Source organism: Fusarium flagelliforme (genome assembly GCF_020744385.1).
Source record: "Fusarium flagelliforme strain FIESC 12 MPI-CAGE-AA-0113 chromosome Unknown B0J16scaffold_3, whole genome shotgun sequence".
Classification (NCBI taxonomy): domain Eukaryota; kingdom Fungi; phylum Ascomycota; class Sordariomycetes; order Hypocreales; family Nectriaceae; genus Fusarium; species Fusarium flagelliforme.
The window spans coordinates 743042-768189 of NW_025763505.1; the positions used below are offsets into that span (position 1 = coordinate 743042).

At 49.2% G+C, this 25148-nt stretch overlaps 6 protein-coding genes across 6 annotated transcripts; 2 read left to right on the forward strand and 4 right to left on the reverse strand.

Moving 5' to 3' along the window:
• Positions 1–866: 866 nt before the first annotated feature.
• Positions 867–3845, reverse strand: B0J16DRAFT_382149 (glycosyl hydrolase family 3 N terminal domain-containing protein; the record flags this gene model as incomplete). The annotated part of the gene is made up of 3 exons (XM_046131218.1): positions 867–3288; positions 3344–3501; positions 3750–3845. 3 exons carry the CDS (start codon positions 3843–3845, stop codon positions 867–869), a joined length of 2676 nt encoding a protein of 891 aa, XP_045984182.1.
• A 1641-nt stretch (positions 3846–5486) lies between these two features.
• Positions 5487–7535, reverse strand: B0J16DRAFT_336773 (Delta(14)-sterol reductase). Its single transcript, XM_046127278.1, has 3 exons — positions 7214–7535; positions 6859–7163; positions 5487–6807 (listed from the first exon to the last, which is right to left on the reverse strand). Exons 1-3 carry the CDS (start codon positions 7273–7275, stop codon positions 5717–5719), a joined length of 1458 nt encoding a protein of 485 aa, XP_045984183.1. The 5' UTR covers positions 7276–7535; the 3' UTR covers positions 5487–5716.
• Positions 7536–7756: 221 nt separating this feature from the next.
• B0J16DRAFT_336774 (mannose-6-phosphate receptor binding domain-containing protein) lies at positions 7757–9571 on the forward strand. Its single transcript, XM_046127279.1, has 2 exons — positions 7757–8431; positions 8501–9571. The coding sequence occupies exons 1-2, from the start codon at positions 8076–8078 to the stop codon at positions 9087–9089; spliced, it is 945 nt and encodes a 314-aa protein (XP_045984184.1). The 5' UTR covers positions 7757–8075; the 3' UTR covers positions 9090–9571.
• A 5169-nt stretch (positions 9572–14740) lies between these two features.
• B0J16DRAFT_317939 (uncharacterized protein) lies at positions 14741–16250 on the forward strand (the record flags this gene model as incomplete). The annotated part of the gene is made up of 3 exons (XM_046125405.1): positions 14741–15104; positions 15175–15959; positions 16017–16250. 3 exons carry the CDS (start codon positions 14741–14743, stop codon positions 16248–16250), a joined length of 1383 nt encoding a protein of 460 aa, XP_045984185.1.
• Positions 16251–16267: 17 nt separating this feature from the next.
• Positions 16268–17702, reverse strand: B0J16DRAFT_90066 (HIT-like domain-containing protein). Its single transcript, XM_046134657.1, has 2 exons — positions 17503–17702; positions 16268–17435 (listed from the first exon to the last, which is right to left on the reverse strand). Exons 1-2 carry the CDS (start codon positions 17629–17631, stop codon positions 16536–16538), a joined length of 1029 nt encoding a protein of 342 aa, XP_045984186.1. The 5' UTR covers positions 17632–17702; the 3' UTR covers positions 16268–16535.
• A 3588-nt stretch (positions 17703–21290) lies between these two features.
• B0J16DRAFT_382154 (acyl-CoA N-acyltransferase) lies at positions 21291–22060 on the reverse strand (the record flags this gene model as incomplete). Its single annotated transcript, XM_046131219.1, has 2 exons — positions 21291–21679; positions 21736–22060. 2 exons carry the CDS (start codon positions 22058–22060, stop codon positions 21291–21293), a joined length of 714 nt encoding a protein of 237 aa, XP_045984187.1.
• Between the last annotated feature and the right edge of the window lie 3088 nt (positions 22061–25148).

The window sequence follows — 25148 nt, forward strand, 5'->3', positions numbered from 1 at the left end:
CATGTCCTCTGATGCCGCATCGACGGCGGGCGCGGGAGGGCTCTGCGAGTTGAGTCAGGGAGCCTATAGAACTGTATGGGGGTATTAATCTATTGATGGCATACCTTTATGGATGGTGATCTATGGACTGCTGTAATGACATTATTGCATTGTCATGAGTCCTGGTTCTGCGATATGCCCAGCCTTCCGTGTCTTCGAAGTACGCTGGCAGGCGCCAGCAACGGCGATCGTTGGGATGAGCCCAACCAGGCCCGCTACGAGCGGTGCAACCTTGGTGACATATACTTCCTCGTGTACGCAAACGCGTATTCTATCTACACGTTCAAGTCACCGAGAAGTAATCATTCAACTTGGAGATATGTCCAGCGTAACCGCTTCCTCGAAACAATTCCTTCTTTCATCTCACCCGACTCCAGGTACGCGCGAGGAACCTTGGAAAGCGTCATGATTCCCTTCAGAATAAAATCGCAGAGCAACAGCTACTCCCACATGCGCCGAGCAAGTCAAAATCGAAAGCAGAATGGCGTCAGGGTATCAGAAGAATTAGCCACTAGGAACCTAAGAGATAAAAGAATTTGATTATCTTATGCAAATTTAGACTAGTAGTTAGTCTACTTTGTTTGTGTAGCCTAAGCCTTAGAGGATAATTCTTCTGATACCTACCGAGAATGGCTATCAGTGCCAGTCATCACAAACAGAACAATGGCAGGGGATACATCATGTGTGAATGAAAATTTATGTTCAATATTTCATAAAACTAATTATGCTGGCCACTGACGTAACTGGCACAAGGCTACGCTACCATTTACATCTCGGTAGTACACCTTTCAGCTGCAAGAATCATAATCCACCAATCCGTCTCCATTCTACAGAGTCGCGCTGAGAGGCAGGTTACGAGAGCTGCTGCCGACCCAGATCTTCTTGGCGTGATCAGTGATCACCCAGTTCTGGGAGTTGACGTCCCAGTTGCTCAGGTCACGGCGGGTGAGCTGAGCGGTGAACTTGGCGCTCTCGCCAGGGGCAATGTTCTCGAGACGCTCGAAGCCACGAAGGACGCGGACAGGCTCGTTCTCACCACCAAGACCGACATAGAGTTGGGGAACCTCATCGGATGTGGCGTCACCAGTGTTCTTGATGGTGGCGGTGACAGTGTAAAGAACGTCCCAGAGCTGGGGGTTACCACCGGGAGCACCAGAAGAGGGAAGACGGGGCTGAGCGGAACCGTTGACAGCGTTAGGGGGCAGGAACTCCTCAGCAGTGGCACCGAAGCGACCCTCAACATCACCGGAAGCCTCCTCAGCGGAAGAAGAGGTGTTGAGGTAGGGGTAGATGAATCGGTAGAGGTATCGGATGCCGGAGGGGAAAGTGTAGTCTTCCAAGTTGGTGCTGAAGTTACCGAAGGTAGGAGCGGGGATGGTCTCGCCAACAGGAGGGCTGTAAGAGGCGTTGCTGACACGCTTGACCTCGAGGTCAGAGTACTCGAAGGTGGTCCAAGACAGACCGAAACCGAACTCGTAGAGAGGGGCAGCAGAGTCGTTGGAAGCTCGCTTTCCGTTGGTGCTGGGAGATCGACGGTCGAAGTGACGGTAGTCAATGAAGTTACCCTCAGTGAAGTCCTCCTGAGGAGCACCCTCACCGTTGTTGGCCTCGTAAAGGACCTCGGTACCGTAGCTCTCTTGAGTGCGCCCCCAGGTGAAGACGGAACGTCCAGGGCTGGTCTTACCGTAGAGAATGTCAGCGATAGCGTTACCAGACTCCTGCCCGGGGACACCAGCCCAGACAATAGCGGTGATGTTGGGGTTGTTGTGCCACTCGGTCAGGAGGACAGGGCCAACGGTGTGAAGGACAACGATAGTGTTGGGGCAGATTGCGGAAACGTTCTTGATGAGCTCGTCTCCGTTCTTCCAGAGAGTGAGGTTCTTACGGTCACCGTAGTTGCCGTCGACTTCAATGTAACCCTCACCAGCGTTGGCGTTGGCGAAAACAATAGCGGTAACGTTGGGTTGGCTGACAAGAGCCTGGGTCTGGGGCCACTGGTTGTTGGCGAGAATGCTCTCGTAGCGGGTACCGTCCTCAACAGCCTGGCGCTGAATACCTTGGTCGGGAGTGATCAAGTAAGGGAAGTTGGAAGTACCGGAACCCCAAGACATGGCAAGAGTACCGTTGTCGCATCCACGGTCGTTGCAACCGTTAGGTCCGGCAGGGTTGGAACCAGCGTCTTCACCAATGACAGCAAGGAACTTGGGCTTCTTGAGGGGGAGAGCACCGTCGGTGTTCTTGAGAAGGACAGTTCCCTTGGCGGCGGATTCGCGGATGTGACGCTTGTGGTCGTGCTGGACGTTGACTCCGTGGTTAACCTTGGCTGGGTTCTCCTTGCTGTAGGTCTGGAGGAAGCCTTCCTCGTCTCGGGTCCAAGAAGAGAAGTTGATCTCGGGAAGATCCTCGACGGTCTTGCCAACCTTGAAGAAAGCAGCCATAATACGGGTAGCCATGTCGTCAATTCTCCAGGCAGGAACGGTACCGTTGACAACAGCGAGGGTCAGGTTTCCACCCCAGAAGCTGTAGCCGCTGTCGAATGCGGTGTCTCCGGGCATGGTCATGTCAAGACCAGCGACGGCGGAAGCGGCACCAGTGTGCTGAGCGGCCCAATCACTCATGACGAAACCCTGGAAGCCCATCTCGTCCTTGAGGATTCCATTGAGGAGCTTGGAGTTCTGGCAACCGTAAGAGTTGTTGATCTGGTTGTAGGAGCACATGATGGCACCGACACCAGCGTGAACGGCGTCAGCGAAGGGCCAGTTGTAGAGCTCGTGCATAGTCTTGTCATCAATGTTGGAAGACAGGGACTCGGTGATGTTGAACTCGCGAGACTTCACCTCGCCGGACTGACGGAAGTGCTCTTGCTCGTTGGCGATGTAATGCTTAGCAGTAGCGATGACTCCAGCATCCTGGATACCTCGAATAGACTCGGCCATGGCATGACCAGCGGCGTAAGGGTCGACAGTGAAGCCTTCCCAGTTTCGTCCACCAGCAGCGTGACGACCGAGAGGGCCACTAGCAGGACCGAGGAGAATGTCGATACCCTTCTCCTTGAACTCAGTTCCCATCAACTTGCCTCGCTCATACCACAGAGCCTTGCTCCAAGAGGCACCAGCACTGACACCGGCAGGGAAAGCACTGTTGTAGTCGGAGAAGCGGATTCCCAGAGGACCATCCTGAAGGCAGAGGCCTCGCATGCCCATACGGGGGATAGATCCAACGTTTCCTACACAACGTTCATTTTCCCAACTAGACAGACAGTTAGCTTGCGGGTGAAACAGAGCACACTCTTTCAATTACTTACCCGACACCGGTGGTCAAGTTGACCTTCTCCAAAAGAGTGAGCTGAGAAACAAACTCCTTGGCCTTGGCATAGGCGTCCTCCCAGCCTTGAGCATTAGGGTTCATCCATGGAGAGGGATAATGAGGAGGGGAATAAGCCAGGTCGTTATCGCGCGCGATCTTTCGAGTGTCAGTAGAAAGTTCAACTGTAATTCCGGAGACTGTCGCGGCCAGCGACGCAATGAAAAGGAAGCGCATTGTGTAGGGGATCAAGAGGCGCGTGGAGAAGGGAGAGCAGTGAAGGACAATGGATGCCTTTACTGCTTTTCCCAACGGAAGAAAATATGTCGAATTATCGATGCGAGGGATGTTTTGGAAAAGAATGGATCTTGACTGGCAAAAAGTTTGGGACGGGATGAAAAGCTTACCTTGACGCCCGCGAGAGTGCCAGGAACTTGGGGTGCAGCTGCCGCATCAGTGCCAGCAGCCAGCAGTGCGGCTGCGGCGAGCCAATTGGCCTTCATAGTGTGCTAAGATATAATATACAATTATATTAAAGCGTCTGCAATGAATCTCGTGAGTAATTGAACTGAACAAGAATCCTCGTTGTTGTGATCGACAGGGAGGGATGGAAAGGGAACTGACGGTGATTAATAGACTAGTCCAATATATTGGAAGGCTAGTCAAGAACACACGATGTGAGGAACAGCGTGAAGAGAGAGATGAACAAGAAGAACGAGGTGGGAATTGTTCTTCTTTTATACAATGCTTGTCCTGTCCCAAGTCAAAGCACGACAGACGTTGTGGTCCTTTATGTTCCATGCATCCATGCTACCTCAACTTGAGTTTAAGCCTGCGCCTCACCCAAATAATTACCTCCATATCCACTGTAGCGTGTATATCATTTCCCTTCAGAGTTTAATCACACCAGAATACTCTGAACCGAGAAAAACATCCATGCAAAAAAGAGAACATCGTCATCAAAGGTGTCTCTCGTCCTGTACCCCACAACGTTGGGCGACGGTCGCTGGAGGGTCGATCATGGCTAGGATTGGACAATGGGGCAGGGTTCTTGGGTTGATTGGAACTACCAGGTCGTGGGGTAAAAGGGCCGATATGTTGATGTTGGAAGAGGAGAAATAATGGAATCCTTCTCTTTTGTCTCTGTCAATTATTACAGACTCGTCTGATGCGGACCAAGACGTTGTATTCTTACTGGGGTGTCTTTGACGTCACATGGTCTTGACTGTTTTTCTTACGATATTCTGGTTGATGCTCTTTAGTTTTCCCGTGCCGTGAAGCATAACAATAATTTAAGAGCAGGGATTATTACTATGTCCACCAAGAAAGATAATGAGGAGTTTGAGTTTAGACTCGATCATGAGACTAACAGTAATCTGATAACTAAAGAAGTGGAAATCACAGACTGTACCTCTGTAGAGAGACAGGATGGATCCCCGAGACCAACGTTACACTACAGATCAGCTTCGTCTCTTGTTCTCGAGCTCGGGTCGGTCAGAAACAACCGTGATCGGCATAGTTAAATTTCTCACGCATGACAATACATTAGACTTTTAGTTCAGACTCCAATTTGCCCGTTGGACAAAAGTCTAATAGAGATTCTAAGACAATTTGCCTCATAACTTACCCTAAGCGGTTCACTACTAACCTCTTTGTCTCTCACCTTAGTAGCTTACCGGTAAATTCGTCTAAAAGTGCCGACAAAAGGACTCCTCCACAGGCCTCATCATCAAAAACCTGCCTCATTCCCCACGATGCCCTTGCTCCCCGAGCCCTGTTTCTTCCCCGCATCGATGAACTAAGAACCCCTGTCGACTTAGTCCGAAGCTATCGAGCGATCGTCTGCGTCCGACGAACCCCCGTGGAACTGCGGCCCGTTACTCCTATGATGGATTTCTTGCCTATTATACCGATGTATATCCACGCGGTGCCTTGTTATTATCGTGATATGTCGGTCTACAAACTTTACGGATTGCTCGGAATCACAGCGAGGTTCCATAGTTTACACATAAGACGTCTACAAGTGGCGCAGTTGCCGGAGTTTGGCATCAGGGACATGCACGAGGTTGGTCTTGAATCTCACCAGTAGCACATACATACGAATCTTGGGTAGTATGCATACTGCACACGTTTAAAAGAACATATGTTATTAGTTAGATGACGCAGTAGCTTAATTCCTATACAGGAAGGTGCATAAGCTCTTTATGCAATTTTCATTCGAGGGACATTCACTTCCCCCAGTCATCAATGAATGCCATCATTGACTTGACTCCATTATACCCTCTTCATCTCAAGGACCGGTTGACCGATATCGCACCACAATATCGTGGACCGTTTACTCCTAAAACCTCCAGTTTTTGTCTCCATACATTAATCAGTAGATGCCAGGAATGATTCGGGAGCGAACAATCTTGCGATACTCCTCCCAGTCCTTGCCATACTTTCGGTGGCACTTCTCGTCGTCGCGGCGCTCTCGGTGAATAAGAAGAATGGCAAAGTACAGGATGTAAAAGTATGTGATCAACATGCCCCATCCCTTAGCCTCACCCTGGATAACCTCACGACCGTCACGCATCACGTACGCGCCCTCGACGTTAGCTCCGGCGCTCAGGATCTGGTAGCCCGCAAGACCGGTGGGAAGACAGTAAGGCCACGACTGGATCCAATCGCCGAGGTAGTTGATGTGTCGGGACATACCCCACCAGCCAGTAGTAAGCAGTTTGCTGCCCTTCTCGGTTTGGATGTACTTGAGGTGCGAGATTCTGGGGTCGTTGGGGTTAGTGCGGAAACGGTTCTTCTCGTTGTTGGCTGAGCGGAAGATGTAAAAGCCAAGACAAATAAGGCCGAGCATTGCAGCGAGACCCAGAGGGCCGAGCGACACGGGGTGGATGGAGAGGTATCGGGTCTGGAGAGAGTAGACATAAGGCACCCAGACGATATCGCCAAAGGCAAGCATCATACCGAAGCCATCAGTGGTGATGTCCATTGTCGTCAGAATTGCGGGCTCGTTCCACCAAGAGTCGAAGACATACAATGCCTGGACAGCGGTGATGAGGATGGAGCTATCAGTCACGTAACCGTAGTTGCGGTACTGCTGAGCGCACCACGAGCAGTTCATGATGATCCAGCCCATCATACCAGGACGGAGCTCGAGAAACTCCTTGAGGTCAACCTCGCCGATAAGAGGGATCACAACACGAGGGTTCAGTTCGCGACCAATGAACCAATCGTACAACATGTTTCCTGAGTGGCCTCCTGCAGCGAGCTCACGGAGCTCCTTGTTACCAGCCTTAACGCTGAAGCTTCGGACGTAAACGAAAGTCGAAACGAGGTATGAGTAGATAATGTTGGCGGATAGAATCTGGATGAAGTTCTCAGACATGAAGGTCCAGACGGGGAACTCGGCGCCCTGAGCAATGGTTCCGGCGGCGAGGATCGCAAGAGTGAAGGTGCTAGAGTACAAAGCTAATAGAAGTTAGCAGGTATATCGTTGAGGCTTGGTTAGAGTCGACGAACTGTTGAATCGGTAGTTAAGTCTACCACCAGAGCGCAGCTCAGTACCCTCAACCTCAATCGCGGGCAAGACGCGGTAGAGGATCAGAGACAGCACATTGTATCCAATAACAGCAAGCGTTCCGTTCCAGCTAACAAGACCGGCGACTCCATTGTGAGGCCAGCCGACCTCCTGCTTGAAGGCATCTAAGGAGAAAGTCTTGGGGTGAAGAAGAGAAGGCGCGGGGCAGCCTGAGATGTCGTTGCAGACGAAGTTGAAGACGTATACGAGAACAGGGAGGAAGAATGAGATAACAAAGGCACCAGGACTGTAATGGTGTTAGTTGAGACTTGGGTTGAGGTTGTCGAGTGAACTTACGGGCCAAAGAACTCATAGCCGTGCTGCTCCTCGGAAGGAGCTTGTTTAGGCTTAACTGCCATACTTGCGGTTGTGAATTGAGGAACAACAGTTGCGCGGGTTAAGATTGTGGGTAGAACGAAGCTTAAAGAAGCTGGCGATTTACCTGCCAGAGACTATTAAGCAACAAGACTGTTGAAGAAGACAATAACAACTTGCAAAACAGAATGCGCCAAGAAACAACCTGAACTACAGGAGTCGTGACGAAATTACCCAAACTTTTAGTTTAATCTAAGGAGCTAGGATCTGCCGTCTTTTTCGGGTTACCCCTGTCGTATTCGGCATTGCTTCACTGTCTGCAAATCAGAGCTCCTGTGGACGGACATCGGTAACAAATTCCCCGACAATGGATGATGCCCACGTCCGGACTAATACCTTTCCCGTAAGCTCTAACAAAGCGATAACCTTATGAAGATTCAACCAATCATGAGCTTCAGTTTCAAGCCCCTGATGTCAGGAACACAGGGACAAGATCAAGGGCGGACTAATTCTGGACAGGACAGTTTGAGGTTTAACGCGTAATCAGGGAGAAGCTCTAACAATTATCTCTCGTTTCATTCTCATCGCCAATATCTCTCTCAGTTGTTTCTTCTGAGGTTGCTTTGTTTTTGTTCTCTTCTACGTGATTCATTGTTCATTTATCCCTCCAGCTTTCTGGTGACATTCATTTCATGACAGGTCTTATTGCAACCTTGACCCAACGACAGTAGATCTGTCTGTTGCGAAGGAACGACATACATTCCATTCCAATCACGACTCACTCTATAACTTGTTTCGCTTCTTTCTTCTCTACACTCAGACGATACGAGAAGATTCATTCACAATGCGGTTCCAAACATTACCATTCGTCCTATCCTTAGCTGCTGCCGTGAGCGCAGACATCGCCGAGGTACCTTCAACCACCGTACCAGTCCCAGCATGCACCGCAACTTCACACACCGGCATGGGCGGCTTCTACGACCTGCGACCGGACATGGCCGTCGTTCCCGATAAAGACACCTCCAAGTACGCCGTCACAAAGGATTACTTCTCAAAGGGCTATGATTACGGCAAGAACTTCACACTAAACCTCTGCGGCGCCGTCGTTGAGCCCGTCACCAATGTCATCGGCGTCGAACCTCCTCTGTGGCAGAACGTCAGCGCATATTACCAGGTCGGAGGCGAGGTCTTTTCCATAGGGTTGGTTTGAACAATACTCTCGGGTGTCCATCTATGCGCCAGGAATGCGCCGGCTAATACGATACACAGTTTCGAATCGATGAACTTGCAGAGCCGTGGGCGCAAGCTGGTTCTTCAGTACACCGGAGGATCGCCCTGCGGCGCCGACGTTAACAAGACGGAACCTATCTACAAGCGAGACGCCCAGCGCGACTCTTACCTCGAAGACGAGAACGATCTTACCGCTTACACACCCGAGCCCGAGCCCGAAGAGCCCGTGGAGGAGGAGCCCAAGCCTAAAGATAAGCGAAGACGCAAGTCGACCACCATCTCTTTCCACTGCGACCGAGATCCCGGCTCTACCTCCGCCAGTGTCTCCTTCGTCGGCACGGACCCTGACGAGTGCGCCTACTTCTTTGAAGTCCGATCATTCCACGCGTGCGCCCACGCCGAGCCGCATAAGCCAGGCAACGTCGGGCCCGGCAGCATCTTCGGTCTGATCGTCGTCATCGCAGTCCTCGTCTACTTCCTCGGCGGCATCTTCTACAACCGAACCGTCACGCATGCGCGGGGCTGGCGCCAGCTCCCCAACTACAGTCTCTGGGCAGGCATCTGGAACTTTTTCTCCGTGCGTCAATCCCTTTCTGGTTCCTCTAAGCCTGAGCGATACTCTCCCTGAGTGTTTCATTATTTCTTTTAATATTGCCTCTGCCCCTTTCATTTTTTGTTGTCTGTAAAACTGGGAAATACAACGGCGAAAAAAATACGAATACGGGGCTGACGGATGGGAATTTGCTTTCTTTCTTTACAGGAACTTTGTTTTTGCTGCTTCACGGCCTGTCTGCGACGCTTGGCCATTCGACGTGGCTACCAACAAGTGCACTCAAGTCCTAGCCGGAGAGAGCAGGACCGAGATGCCGAGAACCGGCTGATCGACCAACTAGACGAGGAATGGGAAGATTGAGAGAATAGAATGGAGACATGGATGGTGTTTATTTGTTCATGGGCTTGTCAGGTGTTCTTCTTGTTGCCTGGGTCTGCGTATCGTATATAGAAGGACACGAACGGAGTTTTAAAGAATTGCGCGATAATGGCCATACGCATAGTACTGGGTTTCGAGAGAAAGTCTAGCACCTCAAATACACGTTAAAAGTTATGCCATTTCTTTTCCTGCCTTTTTAACTCAAGTCATGATGCTCTATGGCCGTACCAGCCTATGTCTTCAATGTTGTAGGTTAAATACAATTCCACTACCCTATACTTCCAACCTTTGCGCATCTCTCGGCCGAGTACAATCCGATACTTCTCCGTCTGCTGAGGGAGGTACTTCACAAAATTTGTTCATTGAATTGGAGCAAGTACCAGGATCGATCCGTGACAACACCAAAAACTTGCAGAAGCCTGAGACTTGCAGCAAGCCAGCCAGCCAACTTCCTCACTTCTGAGAATTGCTTCTCGAACTATAAGCTGCAGCCACAGGATCATCTTGTCATATCTCAGTTGACCACATCAGCGCTGCAGCTGAGAGAGACATGCTTCCAACGGACAGTGTCAAAGTTCAATGTGAGCGGCACGGCCCATTCCTTGACAAGTTCCTCTAGCTTCATCTTCTCTCCCCCTTCTGATGCTTCCCTGCAACGGGGAAAAGCAAATCCACCCAAAACAGACCCTGCTTTGAGGCTGATCACAGCCACAAATGATGCAGGCGATGCCACTTAGAGACACACCATTGGTATAGCAAACACGGACTTCTGCTGCTGATGAACTGCTGTGGTAGCATTGGAGAGAGAACAGTCGCGCACGAATGAGGGGCTCTAAGGTTCAATGACATGCACTTGAGAGCATAAGAGACAAAATAATTTGATCACCTTATGTTAGCTTAGGCTAGCTTTTAGGCTACTTTATGTCTGTAGCATAAGCATTAGAGGACAATTCTTCTGACATCCACCTGAGAGGATAACCCAACAATGACAAGGCTACTAGCTGCTGCTGGAAGGATAGGATTCTTGGAATAACCGATGCACGAGAGATATGACAACGTCAATGTTGATGCAGTCCTCGCAAAAAAGAGAAAGCATCTCGCAAAAGTGCCCCCCACTTATTGAGAGGTCGTTCATGTCCGGCTTAGTACACAACAGCAGATCGATCAGCCTGAGAGAGATCTACGGATGCAAATGCAGATCCAGATGGTCCAGGCCAAGGTTCAACCCTGCAAGACACACAAAAGATTGAGAAATCGCCATTTTTACCTCCGACGCATTTATGATACAACCCCAAAATATGATCGATCCTCGGAGAATACTGTACAACCCCCTCCACTCGTAGGATCAAATGGATAACCCATGGACCCGGGTAATGGTGCGATTCGGATATGCAGGCGAGCAAAATAGCAGGATGTGAGAGAGGCGCTGCTCCGCATTTGCTCTCTTGGACGAGTTGGAAAGCAAAGCAAAAAGAAATCCCTGCAAGCCTTTGTTGTCTCGATGGGCCACGTCCAGACCCGAAAAGCGTTTAGCTGTCTCTTCCCTTACAATGGTCGTCTTTGTCTCGGCCCCTGGTGATGTTTCGTAGTACAGAGCTGCCTGAGCCTAGGATTCTCAGCTCTGCTTGCTTACCATCCCGAAATCCATGTCTGTATACCGTCTTCATATAATTCCGATGGGCAGGATGCAGCATGAGTATTGTAAATGCACGACGTAGTACACAGCATCGCAGGATCTCTAGATCAAGTGACTGCGTCTCGCATTATACATCGCATCAAACATTCGAGTGCCAAGGTAACGAGTCATGTGATGCTGAAGTCGTCCAAGGCATCTCACTGCCCTCTCGAGTCGTGGAGCTGAGGGCCTCAAAAACAGACCTTCCCAGCAAAAAGAAAAGAGTGAATCGGCCAGAATCCTCTCGTAGCTAACTAAGTACCTTGGCAGAGTTAGCCATTTTGCATTGTTTTCTCGAGACAAGATCAGACTTCAGGGTCATGCTTCTTGTAAATGTGACACTCGCGTATTGCTTCTTACCTTTTGCAGCAAGAATTGCGTCAGTGTTCGATAGAGGCTTGCAAGCTCCATGGGGATAAAGTTGATGCGCGTTGAGCCGCATGGGAGTAACGGGATCGTCTTCCGGGAAGCCATCCTGTAAGGTAGTATGCATGCTCGCGCAGTAGGGCCAGAGCTTAGGGAATTGGAATAGCCAATTCATGTCGACAAACTTGGGAAAGAGTTCCTTGACATGGTGGACATGCTCCGGAGTTGACGAACATGATCGTTGTGTGTTTGCCTCTCCCTTGACTGTGGCGATGTGAAGCCTCGACTTACTGAAAAGAGTAATTGAGATCTTCAACAAACACAATCTGTAACCCGTTGTTGCCGCCCACTCCAATTTCGCTGCGTTAGGTCTTCCCGAACTCGTCATTGCTTGGGGTCTTTGCTCCCGTCGACTGAGGCTGCCGCTGAGAGAGTCCGCCTCATAGTATTTCCTGGAAGGTCGAGATGCTGCATGTTTAGTCAGTAACCGAGGTACTGTATAGAAGTCCTACACTCCGCAAGAAATTGAGAAGAGCCTATAGCTAGTGTTGCCTCACTGGGTGGCTGAGAGCATACGAGCTGAAGACAGACGCCGGCTATTACCACTCCCCCAAGCCTTACTCTCCCGCACACCTTGAACTACCTTGGAAGGTACCCCCACAGCCGTAGACGACCGTTATAGCTCAAAACATGTCACGAATGGTCTGGCATGGCATGGACCACCACACCGCCCATAGTAGCATCCCAGACGCCATCGAAAGCGGCTTAGATCCCACGCGACAGAGTGGACCAGGCTTGAGATGCTGTGAAACATCTCAAAGCCGGCTATTTTGTCTGCAGTCTTCTCTCAGGATAGGAAAGCGGCCATTTGGGGACTTCGCGCTAGGTATCAGGTGTCTTTAGTTGGAGGCATACGGACGCTCCGAGCGTGTTGTTCGATCGGGAGAAGAGGGAGGAGGGAAGATCAGACTTGGAAAGGGCGGTTTGGCGGGACGGAATCGGGTTCGTACTCTGAGAGTGGTCGGTTTGTTTGCTCGCTTGATTGAGGTCGGTCTCGATGGAGAACAGGGGTGAATAGCCCTACGGGATCTGTTAATGCAAGAGTTAGCTACTGCATAATCAGTGAAACGTAAGCATCTTGTAGACGGCACAGACTGTAGCCACTAACTGATTCATGGCGCGAAATGACTGAAGTTACAACGTATGCTAGATATCGCCCTCGTCGTAATGACCGCATTTTTTGAGTACCTCAACGGCGAAATCGACTGGGCAAGATTTGAGAGTGCGCAGCGGGGAAGTTGTGAAGCAAGACGCGGTGCCAATGAGGGAGCACAATCTGCAAAGACGTTGCCTCTTGGTAACGTACCTGCATCCACGGCTGCCCGTTGGACCGTTGGTCATTCCTTCCGTGTCTAGATGGATAACTAGTCAATCAATTAACCAATAATCGACTACTGATGTTCATGGTAGATTGCTCCTGCCTTGTCTCTTGTGTTCCGCGCCTTTGCACAATCAGGGAGGTACGGGTTTGCGACAGAATATGCACCGACCAAGACTTTATGCCACTGATCCAAGCACGGTCATCAGCATACTTTAACGATACTTAGTAGGCACTCTGGTATAATGCTTATGGTGTTTTGTTATTTTCAACGAACGAGACTGGGGTTACTCCCAGCTGGCAACAACGTCACCTTTTACGCCGCTGCCTATTAACTTTGGAATCCGACTGTCTCTTAAGAACACTCGATAAGAAGCTACTTGAGTCGATTCTCCAAGCAGTCCATAGGATCTCTCCTGACGATACTGGGGGCAGAGGAGTGTTGTGGAAACTAATTTCAAAACGCTCCTTCCCAAGTTGAAGTGGCCCTTGGTCCATACTGAGGAGGCGCTGAATCGTGATTAACTTCCTACAGGCTACCTATGAAGTTAACAGTGAATCGTCTAGTACCTCTCTCCAATGCAATCGATCGTGAATCATTGTGGCTCCCACACGGGTATATCAACCTTATTTCCCTCCAGATCGATATGTTTCTTTTTCTCTTCTGTTCATCATTGGATCTTCTGGCTTCTGTGATCAGCCAAGTCGACAACTCTGGAAACGGACCAATATATTGAACCATGAAGTCCAAATACTCTTTCAATCCAACGAAGACGATCTTTTTTACGCGATGGCCACAAGCTATGCAGACGTCTTCGGCCGAAGCGGACGTTGAATCTTCGACTCTTCGACCAATCTGCGCTGAAATACCCTCCGGTCTATAATGCAAGAAGATCGTTCCCACCTACTATTTCGATAAAGTTGCATATTTTCTCATTTTCTCAAACATGGACTTCCCATCATACCAACCCCCTCGCTCAGAGGGGTCATGGGTCCAGCAAGCCCAGCCCAACAAGGTACGTCACTTTATTGTTCAAGTCCAATGAATGTACTTGCTTTTATGATAAACACTTATGCATGCCCCTCTATTCATTGCTTTCACTCTATCCCTACCTACTGCAGACGTCACTCTAAAGAGGGGCGTGCAATCTGTGGTATGTGACCTGAGGAGCCCCCCTGCTCGAAGACCAATCTTAGCTGCAGCTGCCAACCCCCCTGGTCCAGACCAGAGCTACGGTATGCATGTCACCGGCACTAGGAGCCGCGAGACAAGTGTCTATGTACCAAAATACCCTTGGTGGAGTGATCCTGTTTAGCATACCCGCGTGTCTGCAAGTTCGCAAGCCCAGATCAAACATGCCCATGAACCTGGAAATTCCTCTTTTGGACGAGCACATCTACAAGGGGAGCGGGATACTACACATAGAGTGGCTGCTAAGTGGCGGCTGCAAAAGCCGTTATTTCTTGTTGCCGATCTCATCTTGCGGATGTACGATTTAGGAATTGGGTGAACCCTGTCGATGCAGCCCTGAGCTTTGGACCTTACTGCCATGAACACTTGGACCAAGGGGCTCGAGTGATACTACATTCAAGTCCCCTCTGCATGTCTTAATAGCGGTGGAGTTACTGTTGAATTTGGAGAAGAGTTCGAACGTCTGTCTCTATATCAGGAGCTATTGTCCCCCTCTTTGAAAACGCACCAAGTTCTCTTTCAAACATCCAAGTCTTGACTAGCACCCTCCAATCCTATTCAGACCCTTGTGGATATCCCCCTCCTTTCGTATTATCCTTTGGCTCCTCTTCTTCCTATTGGCTCTGTTTGCCAAGTTCGCATAAGCTCATACCTACTTAGTGCAATTTACAACGAGGAGTTGTTGACAGTACCCACAACGTTCCTAGTTTGGACGACTTGAATTAAGGTCCGACGCTATGGCTCCTATTCATCACTGGCAGCGTTCTTCAACAATGGACATTCAAGTGCCAGAGCCATGGAGCCTACCTCCGGGACCAAGCTATATTTATTCTCCCCTGCCAACAATTTCCTTCTCCCAACCTTCTCCCACATCACACTTCTCTTCATCTTTCTCCTCGCAGACATCATCATCAAGCAGCAACTCCTGTTTCGAACCAGGCTTCTACCAAAAAAGCCTCTACAGTAAACTAGAAACCCCCGAGCATACCCCCAAGCCATACATCAAACAAGAGTCTCCTGAGTCTACAATAAGCCCTTCTATCAAACAAGAAAGCCCGGCACCACGCCTCCCAAGCTCCACTGGTCGTTCCTTTTACAAAGGTATGTTTGACATTCGCTTACTTCTTACTTCTTTACCTCGCAAGAACTTTTCAAAGCTGACTTACGAAAGACGTACACATCCAACACGAACTCCTACAATCTCTACGGGATAGAGACACAATGGCCCCCTACATGTTTGAAGATCCATTCCAGGCCGGCATCAACCCCTACATGGGTGCGGGCTTTGATGGTTCCCCCCTGGGAAGCATCTCTCTACCCTATGGAAACACCCACTATGTCCCTAACGGGATCAACTATGTTGCTGACGGCCTCCCCTACGACGTACCCATGGGCGTCAGCCAACCCTGGGGCGTCGCCAACTTTATCCCTGCCGGTGTCGCCTACGGTGTCCCTACTCGCACGAACCAGTTCCCCAATGCCGTCAACTATGTCTCCAACGTCGGCAACAATGTCCTCCCTGGTTGCCTCCAGGAGTCTGTTTGGGCTCAGAACTCCGAGCCAGCTCAGCCTGCTGGGTTCGACGGAACCGCACGTCCTAGCGCTCAGCTGTGTCAGGACGCCAACGGTGACGGCGGCGTTGATACCGTCATTAAGAATCGCGAGGCCTGCTTGCCCGAGGAGGCGCTCAAGGCTGCAGCTACCATTCGAGAGAAGTATCCGCAGGTACCAAAGGAGGTGTACGCTTCCTTCCTGATCCCACCGCCCAAGGGTGATAGGGTTGCCAGAAACGAGTATGCAGACCGAATGAGGGAGTATAAGATACCACATGGCCTGATCATCAAGCTCGGGCAGATGGACTGCGCTGAAGCAACTCTCCGGGGGGGCCTCCGTAACAAGAGGCTCCCGGCCAAACAACGACCTCGCAGCAGCGACGATATTTGGAATGACCAATATGTAAGTTGATACAAGCTTCGTAACTCCAGACTTATACTAACGGCGTTCATTCGATAGGTCGGTGCTCTGCTCTGGGCTGTTTCGGAGGTGCAAAAGCGCATGGGCATTCCCAGCTACAGCATCCACGGTATCGTCTGGGAAGAAGTCGCGGATGAAATGCACAAGTTAATGGGACCGAAAAGCTTCAAGTTTTCCTCAATTGCAGTGTCCCGTCGCTACAAGTGCCAAGATCCCTTCGAGGGGGATGTAGAGAAGAAGAACAAGAAAAAGATCATAAAGAAGAAGAACTGAGTGCGGGAGGACAATTTGGTCATGTATTCAAGGCGCATAGGGAGAGGGTATACCATAGGCATAGTGCCTTTTGCTTTTTATCAGATGATGACCATCGAATTAATGTTTTATGAGGATAATTAAAGATGGCCAATGCAAACAGCAAGAACTGATTTGCGATTCATTTTCCTTTCCTTTGGTGACATGGTAATCTATGAAACCCCTGATTCGTATATGATTCTGAATAATGTATCTGTGAACTATTTGTCTTGTGTCTAGAAGATTCTAAATCACCATAAAGCCCTATCATAGACGCAGAGTTTCTCCATTCTCAAAGGTGGTAGGCACGCCAATGTCTCGAAGTACGTTATGTAGCGCCTCGGGATCCTGCTTCAATGCCTCCCACTCCAACTCGTTCTTGACCAAAGCCGTTCCAGCAAGTAGCGTGCCATTGAAGGCCAGAGTTCCCAAGACATCGCCATCTTGGCTCTGCAGCTTGACACCTTCTGCTAGTCGAGGACAGACCACGAGTGTGCTCTTCGTCATGGCCATATTGTAGCTTATCCGCGTAGGACCGTCGCCAGGTGCCTCGTCCGCGTGCATGGGGTCTTTGGTGTAGTATGCCACAGCACGGCAAGCCTTGCGGTATAGTCGGAGGTAGATGGCGTGGAGATCTGCGCCAGACATATCTAGGTTGATCTCTTCAGCGAAGGTAGCGAAAGGTGCAACCTTGACCTTGAGTTGGTCGGCAAGAACAGTCCAGGGAGTATCAATCTCGAATCCATCCTTCATCCTCGCAATAGGGAGCAACTGGATGTGTCGATGAGGTTGACTAGCACCAGAATGATCACCGCAGTTGAAGAAAGCATAAAGACCATCTCCGCCGCCCAAAGTCCCATCTCGATGACCCTGTTCAGCTTCAGTGCGTCTTGAAGCTTCATATGCCTCGATGCAAGCCAGCGTGGCTTCTAGATCAGATTCTTCAAGAACATGAGTCTGAGGCTTGAACTCTTTGGTAGCGAGGATGAAGTGCTCCGGTACAACGGCAAACTTGTTCAGTACGCAGTAGTGAGAAGGACCGAGGTCTGTGACTTTCAAAGCAGGAAGGGGGTTCTCGAAGGGATCAAAAGGTTTCTGGGGCTTAGAGAGGTCTTTGGGTGGTGGTTTGGGCTTGTTGGCTAGAGATGGGGAGAAGCGTAGTTGGAACTGTTGTACATGTCAGCACTGGGTTCTGTATAGTTATCTGAGATTTATCAAGCTGAGATTGACTCACCGGGATAGAGTCGACATTGAGAACGGTAACCTGAGTGGGGAAATAGTGCAAATCACCCTCTGACCTGGCCTTTGTAAAAGTCGACTTGACGAGTTCAGGGAGGTTCGAAGGGGCTCTTATACGAGGCATTTCGAAAAACGTTGTCTCAGTGAATCTGCTGGTGATAAGAGTAGAATTACACACGCGTACATACAGTTAAGTTCTCAAAACTTGGAAGTGCCTGGCTGGTTGTCAGACGTTACTGTAGTGGATCAACCAATGACGCTCCGCTCTGGTTGGTTGCGGAACCTTGTCTTGTTGCCGCAAATCCCGGGCCTAGCTTGGCCAAGCTTCCTGTGGCTTTTCTTTGTCACCAACAACTTGATTTCTGAAAACTGCCAAACTTCTTTTGAAAAACAGCAAGCAGATGCGAAGTTTTGTTTGATTTTCATCAGTTACGTCAGCTTTGTCTGAAATCGAAAACTGAGGCGACAAATGAGGAGTTACAGTCACTTCTTGACGGTATGTTTGACTTTCCCTGAGATTCTGTGAATGAGCGGTGCTGATTTTGATTTAAGAAGCTACACTTTCCCTTCGATACATTTCATATTCTTCCATCTTCCATCGTCTTGATATATACCAAGCAATATATACGAACCGGCGGTTGTTATCGTCCCCTACCCTTTGCAACTACGCGTCAAGCAAGCAAAAGACCAGGAGAACCCCGCATAAAAACCATTTCTTTTGTGCCTTTGGGAAAGACCTGATGACTATATACTAGTAAGCCAGAAGTTGAGAAACAGGTATGACACTTTTCGCTAACCACTGACCCCTGCGGTCTAGTCACTTCTCAAAACTTGACTCTCATGGTCACCAACCAGAAGCAGAGTTACTGCTAGATAAGCGTCTTCGAAACCAGAACTGGTCGAATGACACGCCGGCGCAAGAAGCAGGGGCTTCGAGAAGCATTAAATGCTGAACCGCCGAAAAAAGACTTTGATCCGCCCACGCTTGGCGTTCCTGGCGGGTCCCGTTCGCCCAAGATAGAGAAGACTACCGAGGATTAAGAGTCCGAGGAGTTCTCTAGATATCTTGAAGAAAGCCCGGGGATAAGCCCCCTAATATCTGCTGCCCTGTCTGCAAGCGAGCCCGTACATGCAAGGCAGTCCTCAGGGAGCAAGCCAAGGCCGGACTCAAGGCAAAAGCTAAGGCTAGAGCCAGAGCCAGGGCCAAAGCCAAGGCTAAGCCCAAGATCAAGGTTACAGTCAACACCAGATCAATTGCTATTCCGAAAGCTAGTAATCCCAACAAGATCCGCGGATAAACCGGGGAGGATGGTACCGGACACTTTACGATAAAACTCTGGGACGGAATCCTTCGTCAAAACGTCTCTTCCAACGTCTGGTATTTCAAGGGTCTAAGCCCTCACGAGATCACGCTCTTCGAGATCACTCACCCACATGGCGAGTGAGCCTTCGATTCAACTTCATTACTGGACCCCTGCCCGGTGACCGGGTATTCACCTTCCACGACCTCAGCGTCAAGGCAACGGTGGGAAATCCTCCCGTGGAACTTTTGATCCGCAAGGTTCTGCTCTGGAGCGAATGGCATCAACAACAACCGCGCTGTCTGCGGAAAGATCCATATATATTATACTATGGACGGATCAAACGACAAGATGGCTTCTTGCAATACGCGGCCTTCGTGTTCGCGGGAAAAGAGGCTCATGTCTCATATTGCTCGATTTCCCATTTCCCACCTCCTGTACTCCACGAGTACCCCATCATCGGCTACTTCTACTACGACGATGTGAAATGGGATCGTCTTGAAAGCATCCAACCCAGAGACAATCCAGGGAACGGTGGTAATGCACCTGTGACTCGTCTTTGCCGCAGATGACTTCGCTATGTCGCTCCTACTGAGTGGTCCAAGGACCTTTCGCCCAAAACTCATCCGGGAAACTTGCTACACTCTAGCAGTGTCTCGACCGGGATGAGGATAGCGATGAACAGCCCAAGCGAACTGCCTTTCCTCCCCCTATCGAAGGTCTTTGACCGGATTATACTGGGGAATTGGCATGGATGCCCACACTGTTCCGGCTCCGGTTCCGGTCCCGGTTCTGAAGCAGGAAGCCATCGCAAAGGAGTTTCAAAGCGCGGTCTGCAAGATCCCTGCCCTCGTCTGCTACGCGGCAGATATCCAAGATCTGTGCCGCCTGCGAAAGGACTCCCGTTCTTAAACCTGCGGACCGACCCTGACAAGGCCCAGCCTTCTCAGTCATATGGCTCTTACACAGCACTGACCACCAAGGATGATGGTGCTGATTAGGAAGAAAATGACGATGAACAATAGGATGTTCAAACGATTTCAACCACAAATCGGTAGACGGCGTGTCTTCGAGGCATGTCTTGTCCTGTCTCCTGCATCTTGGAAGACTGGACTGCGCCAGGATATCCCATATATATATATATATATATGGACTCGTTGTACCCGGAGCCGGCCCATGCACTCTCAACTTCTTCAGCTGGCTATAGCTTGTCCGAATACGAGTCAAGCATGTCTGCTGCCGCTGGCACCAACACCTGTACCAAATCACGTACTATATATACTATACCCGATGGTGTAAGCTTGCGCTCTAAGACGCCTGCTCGCCAACCGGCGGAAGTGGCTTGAAACTTGCGCCGGGATTAGAAGCCTGGTACGCTGCATGTTCACCTCGTACGTCTACCCGGACCTGTCGTACATACTGCGATCCTTCTATCGCCTACGGGAAGCAGTTCGTAGCAGGCCTCACCTCTGAGACAAAGCGTGCTGCCTTTGTGAAGTTGTTCCAATTCTTGGGCTGTAGCCTTGTGCATCCTACGCGAGTAAACACTCTTCCCTCTTCTCATTCGTACTAACATTCCGTGTTCAGCGAAGAGAAGGCCACCTACATGTTCGCAAGTAAAGGTGCGCTTCCCAACATAACAGAGCTGTACCAAGAACTTCGGTTAGAGCTGCCGTTGAAGAGATGATGAATCTCAATGTGAACCGGGCTTCCAAGCTGCAGAGTCGAGACAGGAGATCACATTTGCTACTGTATAACAATAAGGGAGAGGTCGGGTATGAGGCTTTCATGACACGGCTCAAGCCTCAGCTATTGCGTGATGAGCCTAGGCGTCACTCCTTCCGACTATCCAACCTCGGAATTGCATAAACGAATGCACACAGTTGAACGCGTCGACCCGCTCGAAACTATGGAACCAACCGGACTTTAACATGTTTGAGGAACAAGCTCAGACGCCGCGTTTGGCACACCAATCCCACGCCGTCATGTCCGATCCAACACAACTGTAGCAACTTCAAGCACAGTCATTCAACTCATGGAGCTATTCGATGATCAAATCAAGAGCCGACGAGTACCTCGCTCTATGATCAATGCTAGCCTTAGGATGAACGATACAGAGTTCAATAAATCCAAGAATTTCACCTCTGACAACTGATATATACAAGGTCAGGGCTGTATTTAGACCGAATTTAAAGAGACTCCAAGACGTCATTGACACAGGTCTCGGCACAGATCTTGAGCGCTTGAAACTTATACTGTACATATCATATATAGATTATCAAACGCTGATTATCTAAAACATTTCCTCTGTTTCAACAGTAACCTTCCGAGTTGATACTATAGCCCTACTCCATGTTGGCGTTAAAGAGAAGGACGTCTGAAGTACAAAGAGAGTAAGTCACACGGGGACTATAAGAAAATAGGACTTGAGAGGGATATCTAGTAGTATAGAGGCTATATAGAAACAACTACTCTGTTTTCCCTAGATTGCTTTCTTCTTTTCCACTTCACGAAGCATTACAGGCATTGAGTTTCCCTCTTTATCGTAAACAGATCGACCAATCTCCTTAAATCCCAGCTTCTCGTAAAGCGGTAGGCCTGGTGCACTAGATACCAGTCCTGCTGGGACTTCTTCCTCCTCAGAGCGGTCGATGCCCCATTGCGTAAGACGTCGTCCAACACCAGCTCCCTGGCACTTAGAAGAGACACCCAGCCAAGATAAGCCCCATCGTTCCTCAGGGTAGAGCTTCTCCGCTGCTCCAGCTCCCGCGAGTAGGTCGTTGAGAGCTTCTGTGTTGACAAGGTTTGGGTCCGGTTTGCTGATGTAGGTTTCATACAAATGCTCCCATGTGGTCTTGATTCTCATAAGCTCTGTTTGATAGTCCATTAGCTTTATCCTCAAGCATCAATTCCCAAAGAATGCTTACGCTTATCCCAAGTGTCTCCTTGCCAGCTTTGTGCAAGGTAGCTCGTTCCATAACGAACCCATACTGCGAATCCCACAAACTCGCTTTTCTCACCGCCATCATCTCGGCGAGCAGCGAGTATAACGGCGCCTTTCTTTCCGTATTCCTCACGCAGATTGGAAGACCAAGTCTCACGAAAGACTTCGGGATTCTGTTTGCGAGTTGGTAAGATGAGTGAATAGATAGTGTCGTCGGCAAAAGAATCGCAGGCCAGATCGATAAGTTCGTAAACTTCCTCAAGGGAAGCGATGCGGACAATTTTGATGGACGGTTTAGAAGACTCCATCTTGCGAGAATGGTAAAGACGTTGATGGAGATGAACAAAATTGCGCGTATGAGAAGACTTCAGAATGGGCGTATATCGTCTTTGTAAACTCTGTGAGGTTAAGTCAGTTACTTGTTTGGTACGAGGAATCGTGAATCACTTACCGCCCGATATTCCTCAACTCTTGGTGGGTTGAGGCGATTATGAAGATTCCGATTGATGAAACAAAAAGCGCGACGCATAACCTCAACAGTGAGGTACAGAGATTGGTGAGAATTCTCAACTTAAATAAACGCATGAGTGAGCTGAGAACCCTGATCCTGGTCAAAAATGGTGTCGTTAAGCTTTCGGGCCCTGGCAACTTTCCCCGAACAAGCCTGGTAACGGGATTTACGGGCCCCGTATGGCCTCTCTGAGTGGCTGCATCGTAAAGATCTACAGCTCGCCCGCAAGATAGAGAATGATCACTATCGCGGTGTACTTGGCCGTCTCTACTCGACGTTTAAATTTCCGGTCTGTCCGCTTGACGAACGCCTTGGTCCTGCTGCGGATAGACATTGTGGAAGTGCTGATCGGAAAAGGTGGTCGTTAAGTGGAATTGTACTTGGAAATAATAGTTGAGGAATATGGCGGAGTAGGATGATAACAGAGGAAGATGGCTAACTAAGACAGGGTGCCAGTTGAAGGATATGGTACTCAAAGGAGATGGACAACTAGGAGAGAATTGCAGTTGAGGAAGACGATACTTGAGGAAGATGGTGACTGAAAGAATGTGGAATTGTGGGCAAGTAGTAGCTGTGCCAAGTGATTCACAAAGAAAATAAAATAAAATTAGACAGCTGGGCAACTAGCCAAGCGGTCTTTGTGACACAAGGGGAGAGCACTGCTCGGCTGGAGCCTGGCAACCTACTAATGGAAACCCATTACTTTGCCAGCTGGCAGACTCTGTCTTAACTGATCCATGATTCTTATACGGAACTATTAGCCCTGTACAACAAGCGAAGAGTGCTCTATACAGTCAATACCATCATGTTCACAGGTACTACTTCAACCTATGATGCTTCCTTTGAAATATGAACTTCTGTTTTTCTTTGTTCTCCATCTTGTCGATATCACTGGATAAATCGGCCTAACAAAGATCCAACTACGAGAGCAGGATTTTCATTAGTAAGCTAAGTACAAGTTACAAAACATATCTGCACGCACTATTAATGGAGAAGACTCATTAACCATATTCTTGTGCAGTACTTGAGTATCTGAGCTTTTATATTCCGACGAGGATCACTGATCAGCGCTCGCTCTGGCGCTACAATACCTCATCTCGAAACAACTCTACCCCTCCACCCAGTTACTACCTATATCATACTTCGAGCTCCGCTTCCAGACAAGTTGGTACTATATCCGTCTCTTTATTGCGTCCTGTAACGATGGAGTTTTGGCTTCAAGAATCGAAGTTCAGCCCAACCAACTGACAGGCGCGCACAGAACTGGTCCAGCGATTCAAAACAGTCGATCCCGATCTAGGAGATCTAAAACAAAGAAGGAATAGACAAAGCATACTCTCCGCGGTAAAAAATACCAAAAGTTTACATCGACAGCGATGAGATCTCATCAATTTTTACCTCTATACATCAGGATGCTGGGATAGCATCACAGAAGAAGCTGGCTTGAGTCTCTTGCTTAAACAAGAGCTGGGTCAAGTCTTCATCTCTGAGTGGCTTGGATAACTCGAATCTGACTTCTGTCGCAGACTATATTGAGCTTATCTACGAGGCAACGCGGTACCCTGATGCCTCGTAGTACTTTCTACGTTGGCACGATTAAAACCGGTTCTCGAGACCTTTCTTTAAAACTGGCGTTTTTAGCCACATCACTTGCTTGTGATCTCTTTGCCGGATTTACGCACAAGGAATCCATTGGGATGGGCTTTGATACTAAATACACAAGTTGCGCAACTTATATACAGTCACTGCTACTGGTTCACTAATACAACTTGCCAACTAGTTACCAAAACGACTTCGAATCCCTTATACGCTATGAGTGACGGCGGATTGGTCAACGTTACGAGAACCCGGGCCGCATTTGAGCTTTTGATCGGACGAAGAACCATTCTTTCGCAAAGTCCTCAGCACAGCTTTTAACAGGGTTAAGGCTATTTCTATCCGTCTGAAACTCAACCACTAGCGAGTGAGTGCTCTTAGCAGTCTTCCAGTTTCCAGCGTTTGGACTTGCTTCCAACTCCCGAGTCTGAGCCGATGGCAGCTATCCGAAGCTGGTCTCTAGCAGCAGACTCAATACATGACCAGTCTTTGTCGATTCCAAACTGCGTGGAAGTGATTTTTTATAGAACGGCGGCACTTGCTTGGCTATGGCATACTTCATACCGGCCAACGACAAGGGAAATGATAGCAATCGCTCGATTCGAACGTCACCCAATCGGGTAGAATCGATACACTGGCTTCACCGCCGAGAGACCAGTCGAAATAGCATCTAAGCTAGTAAATAGATATCTGGATCAATGAAAAACATCTCGCTTTGAGCTTCTGCAAGTTTGCTTAGTTAGGACATGTTTCCGGTCAACATCGACATCAGTTATACTTACACAAGACCGGCATGGGCAGCACAACGGAAATTAGAAATGCTTGTGAAATTTGAGTTGTTTTTGTCATCACTTTGTGTTTCGTTTCTCTATGAAAGGTCAAACAGTACAATTTGCGAAACTCAGCATGGAAGGTCGTGATAGCTTCCTGACGTAAAACACTCGACGCCATAGACGGGCGTCCTTTAGACTACCTTCTTTGGGAAGGCGAGAGCAAAGGAAGGTAGAGCCGGCAGTTCCAAGGATTTCTTGATAGGTTATCGGAGAAATGACGATCTACGTCACATCGATAGTTGATGGTTGTTGAGTGTTGAGTGCCCCCACTTTCGATCTCGATAACTACTGCCATTTACTATCGGCGAAAGCCAAACAACCAATGAGCGTTTCGAACACCACCACGGTGTTACTTGCACCTTCTCGATCATGAAAACCTCCGAACAAGCACGTGGATTACTATCGACAACAAGATTCGATGATGACCATTCTTGTTCCTTCTACTGGTCACTCAGA

Excerpts from the sequence above, each read along its gene's own strand:
- B0J16DRAFT_336774 (XM_046127279.1), top strand. The coding sequence starts at position 8,076 with ATGCGGTTCCAAACATTACCATTCGTCCTATCCTTAGCTGCTGCCGTG. Across the intron at positions 8,432-8,500 it reads GGCGAGGTCTTTTCCATAGG|TTTCGAATCGATGAACTTGC; the intron begins GTTGGTTTGAAC and ends TACGATACACAG.
- B0J16DRAFT_90066 (XM_046134657.1), bottom strand. The coding sequence starts at position 17,631 with ATGCCTCGTATAAGAGCCCCTTCGAACCTCCCTGAACTCGTCAAGTCG. Across the intron at positions 17,436-17,502 it reads TCAATGTCGACTCTATCCCG|TTCCAACTACGCTTCTCCCC; the intron begins GTGAGTCAATCT and ends CATGTACAACAG.
- B0J16DRAFT_336773 (XM_046127278.1), bottom strand. The coding sequence starts at position 7,275 with ATGGCAGTTAAGCCTAAACAAGCTCCTTCCGAGGAGCAGCACGGCTAT. Across the intron at positions 7,164-7,213 it reads GGCTATGAGTTCTTTGGCCC|TCCTGGTGCCTTTGTTATCT; the intron begins GTAAGTTCACTC and ends ACACCATTACAG. Across the intron at positions 6,808-6,858 it reads ACTTAACTACCGATTCAACA|CTTTGTACTCTAGCACCTTC; the intron begins GTTCGTCGACTC and ends AACTTCTATTAG.